Source organism: Pelecanus crispus, chromosome 9, assembly GCF_030463565.1.
Source record: "Pelecanus crispus isolate bPelCri1 chromosome 9, bPelCri1.pri, whole genome shotgun sequence".
Classification (NCBI taxonomy): domain Eukaryota; kingdom Metazoa; phylum Chordata; class Aves; order Pelecaniformes; family Pelecanidae; genus Pelecanus; species Pelecanus crispus.
In genome coordinates, this window is record NC_134651.1 from 3,168,914 (window position 1) to 3,182,649 (window position 13,736).

Here is a 13,736-nt window from a genome sequence, read left to right on the forward strand (position 1 = left end):
ACATAAAGGGAAATTAAATGAAGGAAGCCTGATACTTAAAGAATGTTTTTCTTTTTCCAACAAGGAGGTCTCAGTTGTATGAATTACAAGTCCAGTTCGTCCATCAGACATGATTTTATGGACCTTCTGTTTTCTAAAGAGAACCCTTCAGAGACTTCTATCGTGATTAAGCTACCTTGAGACTATTGAGTGCTACATGACCTAGAGGGCATGCTTTATTCTCTTCGTTTTTTAGGTTGGGGAAATACATTTTGAATCTTTAGAGAAATGAATAAATGTTTAGATGTGAATGTTGGCTTCAGAAGAGACACTGTTTTTCATGCACATCACCACCATGCGCTTCTTGGAGGAAATTTCTGTTCATTTTGATCTTTGTTTTCCCACATATATTGCTATTCTGAATAGTCAACTTTGATCACTGCATTATTTTATTCTTTTTTTTATAATGCTAGAATATGGTCACATACCTACATTCCAAAGATGTTTGTATTTTTTCAGAATACTAACTCTTTCCCCCAGGAAAAAAAAACCAAACCAAAACATTAAGAAAAGAAAACATCAAACTTTTCTTTTCCAAGGGGGAAGTTGAGCAAATCGCAATGATGAAACCGAAAGGCCAGACTGAGCATGATGAAGGCATGCTTGAATACTTGGAAGACTTAATAGGATCTGCACGACTAAAAGATCCTATCCAAACTCTGTGTCGCAGAGTCGAGATTTTAAATGAACAGAGAGGAGAAAAGGTGAGTCTCAAACTTTTGTGTGAATTAGAAATAAAAAATATAAACTTGCAATGTTCCATTCTTGGATTTTTTTAGAAAAACATTTAACATAAAGACTTAGTTAAAATTTGGCACTCCTCTAGAGGAGTAGAAGTACAGAGAAATTTTGAGTTATCTTTATTGCATCTGCTGTTTCCCTCAGTTATGAAAGAAATGGCAGTCACCATCAGTTGCCCTTCTTTAAACACTTATAATGCTGTTGGCTTTTGATTCCCAAATGTTTGAATGCTTGAGTTGGAACACAGGATTTTACCTGCTGAACACTCTTTGCTCATATCTGTATGTGTTAAATGCTTTGCAGTCTGAATAGAAAAACAGATTATTATTATCTGAATACATCCAGATAGGGCTTTTTATCTGCCTTACTCTTACTGCTAACTAGCAAATAAGGAGAAGTAGCAGGGAAACTTTTCATCTGCTAAGAAAAGGAAGAGAGGAAGAGGGAGGCAGAGCATTGGTGCTAAAAGTACTAAATAATACCAAAGTTCTTTTTACTTGATGTGTCCTTGGTAAATCCTAATATGTTGCAGACTCTTCTTAAAGGCTGGGAAGGAAAACAAAAGACATGCAGTTGCAGAAATTAACTTCAAAGGGGCTCGTCTAAAGGTGGAAATATAGAAAATGACATACATGGACTGTCTATATGTAACTCCTCTTTATTTCTCACCTGCATTTTCCTTGATTTGCCTGAGCTGTTAATAGCATCTGTAGGACCCCTTTTTAGTTTTAAATTACTGTTTGAATTGCCCTAAAAGTACAGTCTTTGCTGCAGAAATGGTGATCTGTTATTTCAGAAAACTTGTAGTGCTAAATGGCCTTGCAGTGTTAATTGTTGAAGATCATCTCTCCAGAGGACATGTGTGCTACAGGGGGTCTGGGGTTTTTCTCAGGGTTTGTTCTTCTGTAGTAGTAGTAGTAAAGTCAGCTCTGACTCTGTCTTGTCTAGTTAAATAGAGTTAAAATGGTGGAAAAAGAAAAGGATGCCTTGGAAGCGGACAAGAATAAAGCCATTGAATTTCTTTGTTTGGAAAACAAAATGTTTAAAGAAAAGAATCGTATCTGTCAATACTATATGTAAGTACTTCTCTAAAGTTTTGATTTGTCTTTAATGTGTTAGTGGTGGAGTTAAGCTCTCCTTCCATATCTCTAATTAGAAATATTTTGCACGTCTTACAGCCATATCAGTCCTTCAAAATTAGAGACCATTTTCATAAAAACCTTTAAAAAACCCTCCAAACCAACAACAAACACCCACCCAAACACCATGAACAAAAAAACGAAACCAAAAATCTGCTTGTCAGCTTTTTACAAAGTAGAGTAGTCTGGCAAATTAATCTCTTACGGCTTTATACTTAAATGGACAAAATAGATCACTTAAAGACTGTTTTTCATCTGAAGTATTCAAGTTGTCAGATTTCCTTGCTGTTTTGTATTAAATTGGCAAAGTTACTCAATAATGGATATTAGGATTTAATACTTTACATATAATCACTTTGTTACACTTAAGATTGAAAATATATATTCATTATGAATGTTAGCTTTATGGAAAAAAGTGGAGGTTTTGGTTTGTGGTTTTGTTTTTGGTTTTTTTTTTCTTTTCCCCCTAGCTATGACCTAAAGAAACGAGTAAGTGATATGGAAATGCAGAAAGAAAAAATTAACGAAGAAACAAAAGATGTTAATGAGAAGAGTAGTAAACTTGCAGATGAAATGAAAGCCAAGAATACAGCTTTAAAAGAACTTGAAAAGTAAGTACTTTAGGTATAGACTCATAAGATAAGGGTACTATGTGTTACGTGTTCTGCATGTGTGGTGTTAAGAGTTAGCAGGATTTTCAGAAAAAGCTGTGGTAGTTGTGCGGAGGGGGGAAGCACCTGAGAGAGTATATGATAGTTGCATGGGAAGATGATCAAACACCGGGAGCACAGCTGGGGTTTTTCAGTAGTTCTTCCACCAAAAACTTAAATTATCTGATGAGCAGAGTCACTTACAGTATATCTAAACATTCCCTGGCATGGATTAAGTGATCTTTTGCACAAAAAATAAATTTAAAAAAAATTCTCGTCGGTTTGATTTGCTTCTCTTGGAGAAATCTGGGTAATATTCACAATTACAATAAGAAAAGGTTTGATTTTTTTGATGGATTTTAAAGTACATACTTTATTGACTACAAAAAATAATTGGGAGATTGTTTCAGGTTTTTAGGTATACAACCATAATGCTTAGGTACACGGATGTTGGTTTTTTTTCTCTGGTTTCCTTATGTATCTCTGATGCATAAATCGTGTTTTCCTAAAATTGATTTGTCTGGGTGCTAGTCTTCAGTCCAACTGCAATAGTAACCTTCTCATCCCCTGAGATAGCAGCAAGTTATTTGTGAGAGATGTGAATTATAAATTCTATCAAAGAAAAAAACATTTCTGAAAATGCATTTAATATTGCTTTGTTAGTTGATCCTTTTATGATGAAACATCACTTCCCTAAGGAAAATACTGTGAATATAGTAAGTATTGGATGTTGTTTTTCACAAAAACTGAGTAGTACTGGTTTAAATTCTATATGCTTACTTATTAGGCTAAGCTCTACTGACATTATTTTCATAGGGTATGGAATAGATTATTCTTTCTTTTTTTTTTTTTTTCCCCCTTTAGGAAACTCAGTAAAATTACAAAGTTCGTAGAGGAAAATAAAGAAAAATTTACTCAGTTGGATTTGCAGGATGTTAAAGTAAGGGAAAATCTAAAACATGCCAAAAGCAAGGCTAAAAAACTGGAGAAGCAACTTCAGAAGGACAAAGAAAAGGTAGTGTGAACTGCAAGTTGATTTCTTAAAGAAATGTGATTGGTTGCTCTAGATGAGAACGTCTTTGTGAAGCTGGGATAAAATAGCAAAGGACACCAGTTGTACTTAATGCAATGAAGAAGATAGAAAAATATGTTCTAAACTTTTTTTCATCAGCTATTTTATGTCAGTTAAATAGCGAGGGATTTTGTTTACAAATAACTTACTGAAGTAATGCATTATTTTCCTTTAAGCTGTTGCTCATTGCACATTTTACTATGGGAGACCGTGGCCAGCAGTACCAGACTGTTTTCTGTCTAAAGGCAAAGTCAAAAACTTTGCTGCTGCTCCTCAGCTCTGTAGGGAGGTCTTGTGGCTTGCAAAGCATCTTTTTATCATGTTTGTTGAGATTACAGGAATGTTGCGTGTTCTTGCAGTTACTACCTTTTCAAAACTTTTTTTTTTTCACTTTCCCTAGTTAATTTAGTTAATTTAATGGATATATTTTACCACGTTTATTGTTGCCGGCTGTTACAGATTTTAAATCACTCTTTGGATCAAGAGTGGCCTTCTGAAAGTAGGCATTTAAGAATTAAGCCTTACTGTGATTCAAAGACTTGCATTCTTACACATAAATCTATGTTCTTTTACTGCTATGGCTTCTCTCTGGGTCGTCTGGAACTGAACAAGCCTTGCAAATAAAATCCAGGCCTCCTGCTAGAGCCACAGTGTATCTTCTACAAAAACGCGTGAGCTTCATTAGGGCTTACGCTTCCTTTGACTTCCACATAGCACTTGAAAGGCAGGGTTTTAGAGATAAGGCAAAACTGTTCTGTTTCAGTGGGAGAGGAAGCTAAAAGTCTTTTCCTTGCATAGGTAGAAGAATTGAAAAATGTATCTTCCAGTAGTGAAAAAACTATTGGTGAAGCAACATCTAAGAAAGAGCTTCTTGAAAAGACAAAAGAGAAAGAAGAAGAAAAATTCAAGCAGGTTATGCGTAGCCTTAAGGAAGAAACACGGGGACTTCAAGAAGAAAAAGAGGTTTGACCTGTTTTGACTTGTTATACTTGCTGTATTAACTGATGTATAGCTTTTACACTTATGAATGAAACGATCACAAAATAGTTGTAAAATGCTGGTTTATGACAAATACACTGTTTCATCTTGTTAGTTCAATGGAGCCTAACTGGGAAATTAATTTTGAATTTATAAAGAAGCTAAATCGTTCCTTGTTTGCTTTTTATAGCGATCATGTGTCATCAAGTATATCATTCATATGTGTATATTAAATAATTCTACACTTGCATTATTTGAGCACGCTTTAATTTTCTCCTATCAAAATGTTTAAGCCAGCATGTTGCTTAAATAAACAGATTTTGAAATGGTATGTTCCAGGTCTTTCACACAGCTGTAATCTGTCTTTAAATTAATAGACAACTATGATAACACTTGGTTATTGTTGTTGATATTAGCTGTCCAGTCGCTAAACACCTGGCAGCTGGAAATTTGTCCTGTAAATTTGGGGGATTATTTTCTGTACTTGAAAATATGGTTTCTCCATTTGATCTGTAATTTAGCACAATGTGTAGGGCTCCTCCCAACTTTAAATTGAGAAAATTATACAAAGCTTGTATAGAAATGTCCTAAGATAATTCCCTGATGTTCTTTATAATTATGAAAAACACCTTATTTCATTTCCATACAGAATATGTTAATAAATTAAGATATACTTGTTCTTCTAGGACGAGAGGAAATGGGCTCAAGCTGCGCCAGGGGAGGTTTAGGTTGGAAAGGAGGAAAAATTTCTTTACGGAAAGGGTGGTCAAGCATTGGAACAGGCTGCCCAGAGAGGTGGGGGAGTCCCCATCCCTGGAGGTGTTCAAAAAACGGGCAGAGGTGGCACTTGGGGACATGGTTTAGTCTAGTCTACCCTTGATTGGTTTAGTGTGGATTTGGTAGTGTAGGTTAATGGTTGGACTGGATGATCTTAAAGGTCTTTTCCAACCTAAATGATTCTATGATTCTAGATAGCATAACTGTTTTCTGCTGACAAGAGAGCTAGTAAAAGAACATGCCCATTTCCTCTTTTTCTTTCATATGGTGCGACTGATGTGATAAATCCCACAGTTGTCAGTGTTTACTTGTAACATTGTCCATTTTTGCAGAGCAAAGAGAAAGAGCTTATGGAGTTTAGTAAAGCAGTGAATGAAGCACGGTCAAAGATGGATGTAGCCCAGTCAGAGCTTGATATCTATCTCAGCCGTCATAATACTGCTGTGTCGCAGTTAAATCAGGCAAAGGAGGCTCTGGTGACTACTTCAGAAACCCTTAAGGAAAGGAAAGCTGCTATCAAAGATATAGATATAAAATTACCCCAGGCTGAACAAGAATTAAAGAAGGTGAGACTTAACTTTCATATGTAATTTCTTTGAGTTACAACACAATGTTGCAACACACAAACCAAAGTTCCACTCTTTGTTTTAGCAGTAATCGCGGTGAAAATAAATGGAAAAACTGCCTCCAATAAAATAATATTTAAAAACTATATTGTAATACTCAGTTAACTGGTAAAGTAAGTATTTGATTTCAGACTTACTTTGTGTTAAGCAAATGTTAACATTGAGCACTGAAAATTAAATCCTATATATCCCTGCAAGGGAATCGGTTTAAATATTGTAATGAGACATGTTAAAATAAATAAATGGCTATGTTTCTGAGCCTTCTCTGAATTTCACTTCTTGCTCCTCTCTCATTCCCCAAAGAAAAAAAATCCCGCTACGTTGTCCTAAGCCTGATTCATGAATTCATAAGCTGTTGTGTCTGTATCAAAGCATGTATTCAATACTAGCCAAAGTGTATCCAAATACCAGCCTTTCTTCTGGTAAACGTTTGCTATTCTGCTTTTCAGTGGCTGGTTTCATTGCCTACACACTCATGAATCTAAGACTCCCTGAATACAGTCATTTTCATGTGGCTAAGATAATGTCTGTCTTTTAACTGTTAGAAAGAGAACGAGCTTGAGAAGCTGGGAAGAGAAGAATTGGATGCGAAGAATCTTGTTCGAAATCTGCGTCAAAAAGTAGAAGAAGCCAAAAGTTCTTTAGCGCTAAGTCGCAGTCGGGGAAAAGTGCTTGAGGCTCTGCTTCAGCAGAAGAAATCTGGAAATATTCGTGGACTATATGGAAGACTGGTAAACTTTAAAAGGCTATTATACTTTTAGTCTTAAACTTTATAGGAACCGAGTGGTGTTTCCGTAATTGAGTGGAAGGTAGAATTCCTCACTCCTGGTGCTATTAATTCGGACAGCAGAGTTGCAAATCCTGTGGACTTGCTATAAATTAAAAAAAGATTGTTGAGGTTCCTCTGCTCAGCACTAAGGAAAGGCGATGTCTATGAGAAAGCTTTATATTTTTGGTAGGCTGATCTGTGAGCTAAATCAGTTAGCTGCAGTCTCTGTGGGAATATGCTCAAACCAAGGATGCTAAAAATGGCTCGTAACCTGTCCATGCTCCGGTCCTGCCTGTGCTTCTGTGTTGGGCTGCGACCGACAGCTGCAGTGATTCTGATTCCTTTGAACATTAGGAACATATATGCTGGAGAAGTGTAGCAGAGTAGTGTTTTTTACCTTCTGGTGCCGTGGAAGGTAGAATCAATTGGTAACCTCACACTTGGTAGAAATGCCATGAAACTTAAAAAAACATCTTACAACTTGTATGTAACTTAATGTGGAACTGTACACATTTCCACCCTCCCCCCCTCTTTCAAAATTTATAGAATTTGGTGATCTCTTTGCTGTTTGTTTCCTCTTTTTACTTGTGTACATGTCAAGTCAAAAAGAGCGATATCATTGTTTCAGAAGGCCAAGGAAAGCTGTTGTAGCAAAATGTTGAGTGTTATCAGTTCTTTCCAAGCAGTGTTGATTTAAGGTTCTGAAAATTTGCAGCTGAGGTAGAGTTCTTCATTCCTTTTTTTCTAACTAGCACCGAACAATACATGCATATCAGTGTAAATGTAAAAGTGCTATTTTTGTATTCTGCAGTTTTATCTTTTTTCCCCACCTGCACATCCAAGGAGAATTATCTGCTTCAGAAAACTCAGTTTATTTAGCATATATACAGTTAAAAAAGCACGTGTATAGATTTGTTCAAACAGCAGCAGACCACTGTCTAGGACAGCTGGCACGTATTTTGGCTCATGCTCTGTTATCACTTGCCACAGAGAGGAGTGTGAGGTTAATCTGGTCTTGGATAACTCACAGTTGGCTGTGCATGCTGGTTTTATCTGCAGATACACAAGAATTTTTCAATGATGATGAATGTCCCTGTACCCATTTTTCAGATCAATACAGGACAGCACACAGAAGTATATGACTTGCTAGGTCCTACCCAGCTGACCAATGGCAGAACCATACACAGAACACATTAAATTACTTTGTTAGGCCAGACTGTCTTGCTAAAATGCTGGCATGGAAAATTTGACATTTGTCTACAGAAAATAAATCATCGCTACCACATTGCTCTGCCAGAAGCACCACTTGTGAAGCTCTAAGTATATGAATTTCTACCTTGGAAACAAGTACATTAGACATACATAAATAGCAGCGTGCAGGAGAAGACAGGCGTGGTATTAGAATTTGTAAAATAATTAAGGTTTTAGTTCTTTCGCAGGAAATTGTTTTAATCTCATTTCACTTCACGCAAAGTTTTGCCATTTATTTCTTAATACCGAGACAAAACGTTGATGCCAAGCTAATCGCTGTGCTTCTGCTTCCCCCCCTCAATTATTAGGGAGACTTGGGAGCCATCGATGAAAAGTATGATGTTGCTATTTCATCGTCTTGCGGTGCCTTAGACAACATTGTTGTTGATACAATTGATACTGCACAGGCATGTGTGAATTTCTTAAAGGCAAAAGGAATTGGAGTTGCCACATTTATAGCCCTGGACAAAGTAAGTACTAGCGCTTACAAAACAAATTGTTGATTTACGCTAATGTGCACAGTATTGGTACTGTATATGTATGATGTACTACTATGCACGTGTATAAATACCAATAGGTATTATATATTAATATATTATGCTGTATATGTATTAATACAGGTAAAGCTAAAATATAAGACATTGTAACAGGCTGTTGGTACCTTAGAATATTCTACTAGCAAACGATAATGTTTACTTACAGAGAATTACAAGGCTTTTTAGATACCTGTACGTCTGCAACAAATGTTTGGTGTGTCTTTTATATTTTTTGCTAATTTGTTAAAAAAAAATCTAACTTAATAATCCAAGTAATCTACTAACTGTAAACTATGAAAGAAAACTCAGTGATAACTCATTGTTCTTAATTATACTGGAAGTAAGTAGAGATCCCCAAGGAAGGAAGCTTTACTGTTAATTGGAGTACAATTGCATTTGCTTTAAAGCCTTAACATACCTTAGAATAATGAAATGGCCTCATAATTTATCCTAAGGAATCTCTCATTTATTTATTTACTTTTTTGATGTAGATGGCTGTATGGGAAAAAAAAATTCAAAAAATCCCAACTCCTGAAAATACTCCTCGGTTGTTTGATCTGGTGAAAGTAGAAGACGAGAAGGTTCGCCTGGCTTTTTACTTCGCGTTACGTGATACCCTAGTGGCTAATAACTTGGAAGCAGCTACCAGAGTAGCGTTCCAAAAAGATAAAAGATGGAGGGTGGTAACGCTGCAAGGACAAATCATTGAACAGTCAGGTATTTAAGTGCAAACTTACAATGATGTTTTAAGCACTTTATAGATGACATCTAAGCACAATTAGCTCGCTAACTTCTTTTTGTCTCTTCTACTTAGGAACAATGACTGGTGGTGGTGGTAAAATAATGAAGGGCAGAATGGGTTCCTCAGTCGTAACGGGTGTTTCAGAAGAGGAGGTTAGTACAAAATCTTAATTAAAAGTGGACTTTTGTCAAAGTTCCTTCTGTTTTGGTAGTTCATACACACATGTGCTGTGTCCTTTTAAATCAGCATGAGTAGTTGACAGTCTGTGATGCAAGGTACATTAACAATTATTTAAAGTTCACAAGGTTAGCATAGGTTATATCACTCTGAAGTGCATTTGTTCACAGCCCAGCTATCATATGCCTATTATTTAATTTTTAGTCTCATAGTGCTGCCTTTGGTAGCTTGGAAACTGCTTGAAGGTAGGGATGAGAACATGGAAGATACTGATCATGAGGAGCTGCAGAGCAGTACACAAACCTCTCAGCAGCACAAAAAGACAGGTTTGGGCCTTCATTTTATGTCCTTGTAAGATTTGTCAGGGAGTGGCAGAACTTTCCTTCAAATTTGTATTTCAGGAGTGTTTTGGAATATCAAGACACAGCTTGGTTTTTCTTCTGAATTCTTTTAGGTTTTAGTTCGTACTTTTATTTAGCGTGTCTGAAACTGTAGCCCGTGTCCTTTTTGCCTAGTATCTGCTGATCAACTTAACTGAGATCAAACACCAAAGTGTTAATACCTCTTCAAGAAGACAAGCTCCCCTGTGTAACTGTCGAGTAAGCCGTGGCTCCTGACACCAGTCCTCTCCCCACAGAATGAACTTTGGCTCTTTAGGAATGAGAGCTATAAGCCAACAGAAGGGTTGAATATTTGCTTACCACTAAGGACACAGAAACAGTAGTTAGTATTTTTTAGGTGAAAATACTTTCAAATTGGAGAATCAAACTCAACTTTCAGGTTCTCTCTATCTGGTTTCTCTGGGGGAGGAGATGACCATGTCACCACCTTTACTGTAGCTGCTGATGTTTCTGCACTTTTTGGCTTTATCACTGAGAGGTTAAAATATATATCTATTCTTCTGTCATCTATCTTCTGTATTTTCACCTTCACTCGCCTTGGAAAATAGGATTGCATTGGCCAAGAAAAGATAAGATTCTGCAAACCCTGGAGAGTGAGACATACAACTCTTTGGTCAAGCCTATTCAGATAATGCTGTACTTGCAGAGAACTAAGGAACTGACCTTGTGGACAAAGTGTTATTGCCCTAACCTTGTAGAGGGCCGATAAATATATAAGGCAGCTCATATTGAGATCTTACTAGTAAGGGACTTTGCTGTTTCTTGTCTTCACACTTTAGATTTAATCATTGTTCTCTCCAAGAGACAGGCTTATGTACTGTTTTCTCTTTGGCCCATGAGAGATACTCTGGCACTTGATAAAGATCAGTAGCTATAGCTTAATTTCTGTTTCCAAGAGTTTTGGCTCTGTACCTGTCTAGCATAGTGGACAGCTGCAGGTAGAACAAGTATATTCATATCCACGCCTGTTAGACAGTTCTCTATGCGCAAAAACAGAAAATGGGCTGGGATCTGAAATTTGTCCTTATTTCTTCAGCTCTTGAAGGTGAATTGCAAGACTTGGTCACTTGGCCAGTTACTACACGCAAAAGCTTGTCTTCCCAACACCAGATTACCACAGAAACCAACGAGCGTCAAATCTTAACTGTAGTAAAAATTGCTTCTGGCTTCTGCTGTGTGTTTTCTGGTTTCTGCCTTCACTACTCTGACTTAAGCCTTTCAAGCTTAATCTAGTTTTATTTCCTTAAAACAATTCTCCATTATGAGCTATTTTCACAGGGATTCTTCAGCTCACTTTTTCTTAAGCTTTCTCCTCTTGTTTTTCACTACTATAATTGATCTTCTCCCATGTTCTCTCCTGCTACAGCAAATTTTCAAGTTTTTAGTCCACTTACTACTTGTGTTTTAAAGAGATCATAGACTGTCGAGCACATGAATGAGATCTTTGTTTTGTAGTGGTGACACCAGGCAAACAATCGTATCTTGGTTTTGTGTAGGTCAGTAAAATGGAATCTCAACTGCAGAAGGATTCTAAAAGAGCAGTACAATATGAAGAAGAGAAATTACAACTTGAAGAAGCCATAAGAAAACTGCGCCAAGGCATTCAGGAAATGAGAAATACTTTAGAAAAGTATACAGCAAGTATCCAGGTGAACAAATTTATTATTGAGGCAATGTCTGGCTTCTCCATGAATGTGCAGGGGGATAACTTCTCAGCCTCAGCTTAACATAGTCCTTGCTAGTATCAAGGATCTTTTTTTAAAGTACAGAACTCTAACACAGTTGTGTTTTCTGTAGAGTTTATCTGAACAAGAAATTCATCTAAAAAGCCAAGTTAAGGAACTTGAAGCAAATGTAATTGCTGCTGCTCCGGACAAAAACAAACAGAAGGAATTGGAAAAAATCCTTAATAGCTATAAAAAAGGTACATTTTGTGGAGAGGGGATTATACATAAAAATTGTAGTCATGTTCTTTTACTAATACAGGAATGAATGGTTATGACTTTGTTCTTTCAGATTACCAGTGCGGTACCCTATCTTGGTTTGGAACCTCTTTTCTTCTAAGGCAGGGATAAAAGGTGCTTTCAGAGATTAGAGAGTGAAAACTTTTTTTTTTTTTCAATTGCTGAAGGTCATGTTTCAGCCAAGCAAAAGTAAACAGTAATTTTAGTGGTTTTTTTTTGTTTATTTGGTTAGATTTTTATGGCTGTATTACATACAGATTCATAGGGAAACTTAGTTTTAGGGGTAAGAAGTGTTAATGTGGAGGGTAATGATATTAAAGTCAAGTAAAGGCTTTTGCCATGCTCTAAGTGAACTATTACATGACTCTCTAAAACCAATACCCTGTATTCTGATGTGGGCACGCTGTGACCTCGTTCTTTTTGTGAAAGATGTTTACTCTGAGAACTTGAATAACAGTTTCTCTGAAGTAATTGGTAGCTTAGTAAAGTAAACCTTGACTGCTTCTTTGTATTTCTTGCTCAGGGAATAACAGGAGCACGGTAAAACATAATTCCCTTCCCCCTCAATTCTGCTTTCGTAGCATTTTAGAAAAGAGAATACGTGCTACTATGGATTCCCTCTATGCCTCTTTTGAACAGCAGAGCATTAACCGAGTATGAATGCTTTACTTCCTCAATCACAATAAGGTTTGATGTTATAAATCTCTTTTCTAACATTTCTACCAAATAATGGAGAGACACAAACCTGTCCTCTCCTCTGGAGAGGTGACTGCCTTCCACCTTTCAAGTCTCTGTGTTACCCCTTCTGTCCCCAAAAGGAAATTATAAATCTGTAGCAAACTTAGTGTGGGATTTTGTTTGGTTCGCCCTTAGAATACTAAGGTGCTACATTGTTTAATTTTTGAAAGCTGTTCAACTTAAGATGGTTTTGTTGAGTTTTAAGTATAAGCTAAATAAGGAAACTTATCTACCTTGAAGGTAGACTAGGCTATCTTATTATCCAACGTGTGCAGTAACTACACAGAAATACCAGCTACTGAGCAACAGTGAGTGGTCGGTTCTTACAATTTAACGCCTTCGAGCCTCTTCCCATGAAACAAATGCAAAGAATGAGCTTGGAATAGCTTCTTATGTACTATCTCATGTATTTAAGTACTCTATATACAGTAAGTAATCTAATTAAAATTTATGGTGCTTTACACCAAAAAAGCTTTGGTAGTATAATAGTGTCAGAAAGATGTGGGTGGTGTTTTTCTTTTTGCCACAGTAAAAAATTCAAACAACATTTTTCACGGTGTAAAGAGCACTTCTCAATCTAGTAATACAGCGGAGCTTTTTATCACTTAAATCTTGATGCATCGCAGCAGTCAGTGTTCCTAGGGACAGCGTAATGACCTTAACTCGGTTTTGTTTATTGACAGATTATGATTGCGTTGCTGAGAAAGCTGCTAAAATAGAGAATGAAGTTAAACGATTACATAACCTCATAATTGAGATCAATAATCATAAACTTAAAGCACAGCAAGACAAACTTGATAAGATCAACAAAGAAATAGATGAATGTACTTCTACTATTACTAAAGCCCAAGTGGCAATCAAGACTGCGGACAGGTATAGTAGACATCAATATGCTCAATCGTGAAGCTTTAGGCTGTAATCGTATATTGCTGCGGTTCGTGTTTGATGACACTTGGACCTTTCCATGGGGATTTGTCAGGCTAGAGGAAATGGTTTTCACCTCTTTATGGTTAGAGGAAAACTGGAGGGAGAAGGCCATAACCTTTTTCTCTACACTGATTTACCTCAAACTGAGCCTGGTTCTTAATTAAGAACCATAATCTTTGTTAGCGTGCTTTACAGGCAAAGGATCAGGG

The 13,736-nt window shown here is 36.7% G+C and overlaps 1 protein-coding gene across 1 annotated transcript in view; it reads left to right on the top strand.

The window, feature by feature from the left end:
- The window catches only part of SMC4 (structural maintenance of chromosomes 4), a 40,590-nt gene that overhangs the window by 17,084 nt on the left and 9,770 nt on the right, over window positions 1–13,736 (top strand). The window contains exons 5-17 of the mRNA XM_075716284.1: window positions 579–743; window positions 1,729–1,856; window positions 2,390–2,530; window positions 3,434–3,584; window positions 4,440–4,604; window positions 5,729–5,962; window positions 6,568–6,753; window positions 8,351–8,512; window positions 9,070–9,295; window positions 9,393–9,472; window positions 11,395–11,547; window positions 11,696–11,822; window positions 13,284–13,473. Of these exons, the coding sequence (XP_075572399.1) occupies window positions 579–743; window positions 1,729–1,856; window positions 2,390–2,530; window positions 3,434–3,584; window positions 4,440–4,604; window positions 5,729–5,962; window positions 6,568–6,753; window positions 8,351–8,512; window positions 9,070–9,295; window positions 9,393–9,472; window positions 11,395–11,547; window positions 11,696–11,822; window positions 13,284–13,473 (2,108 nt within the window). The remainder of the gene's footprint in view (window positions 1–578; window positions 744–1,728; window positions 1,857–2,389; window positions 2,531–3,433; window positions 3,585–4,439; window positions 4,605–5,728; window positions 5,963–6,567; window positions 6,754–8,350; window positions 8,513–9,069; window positions 9,296–9,392; window positions 9,473–11,394; window positions 11,548–11,695; window positions 11,823–13,283; window positions 13,474–13,736) is intronic.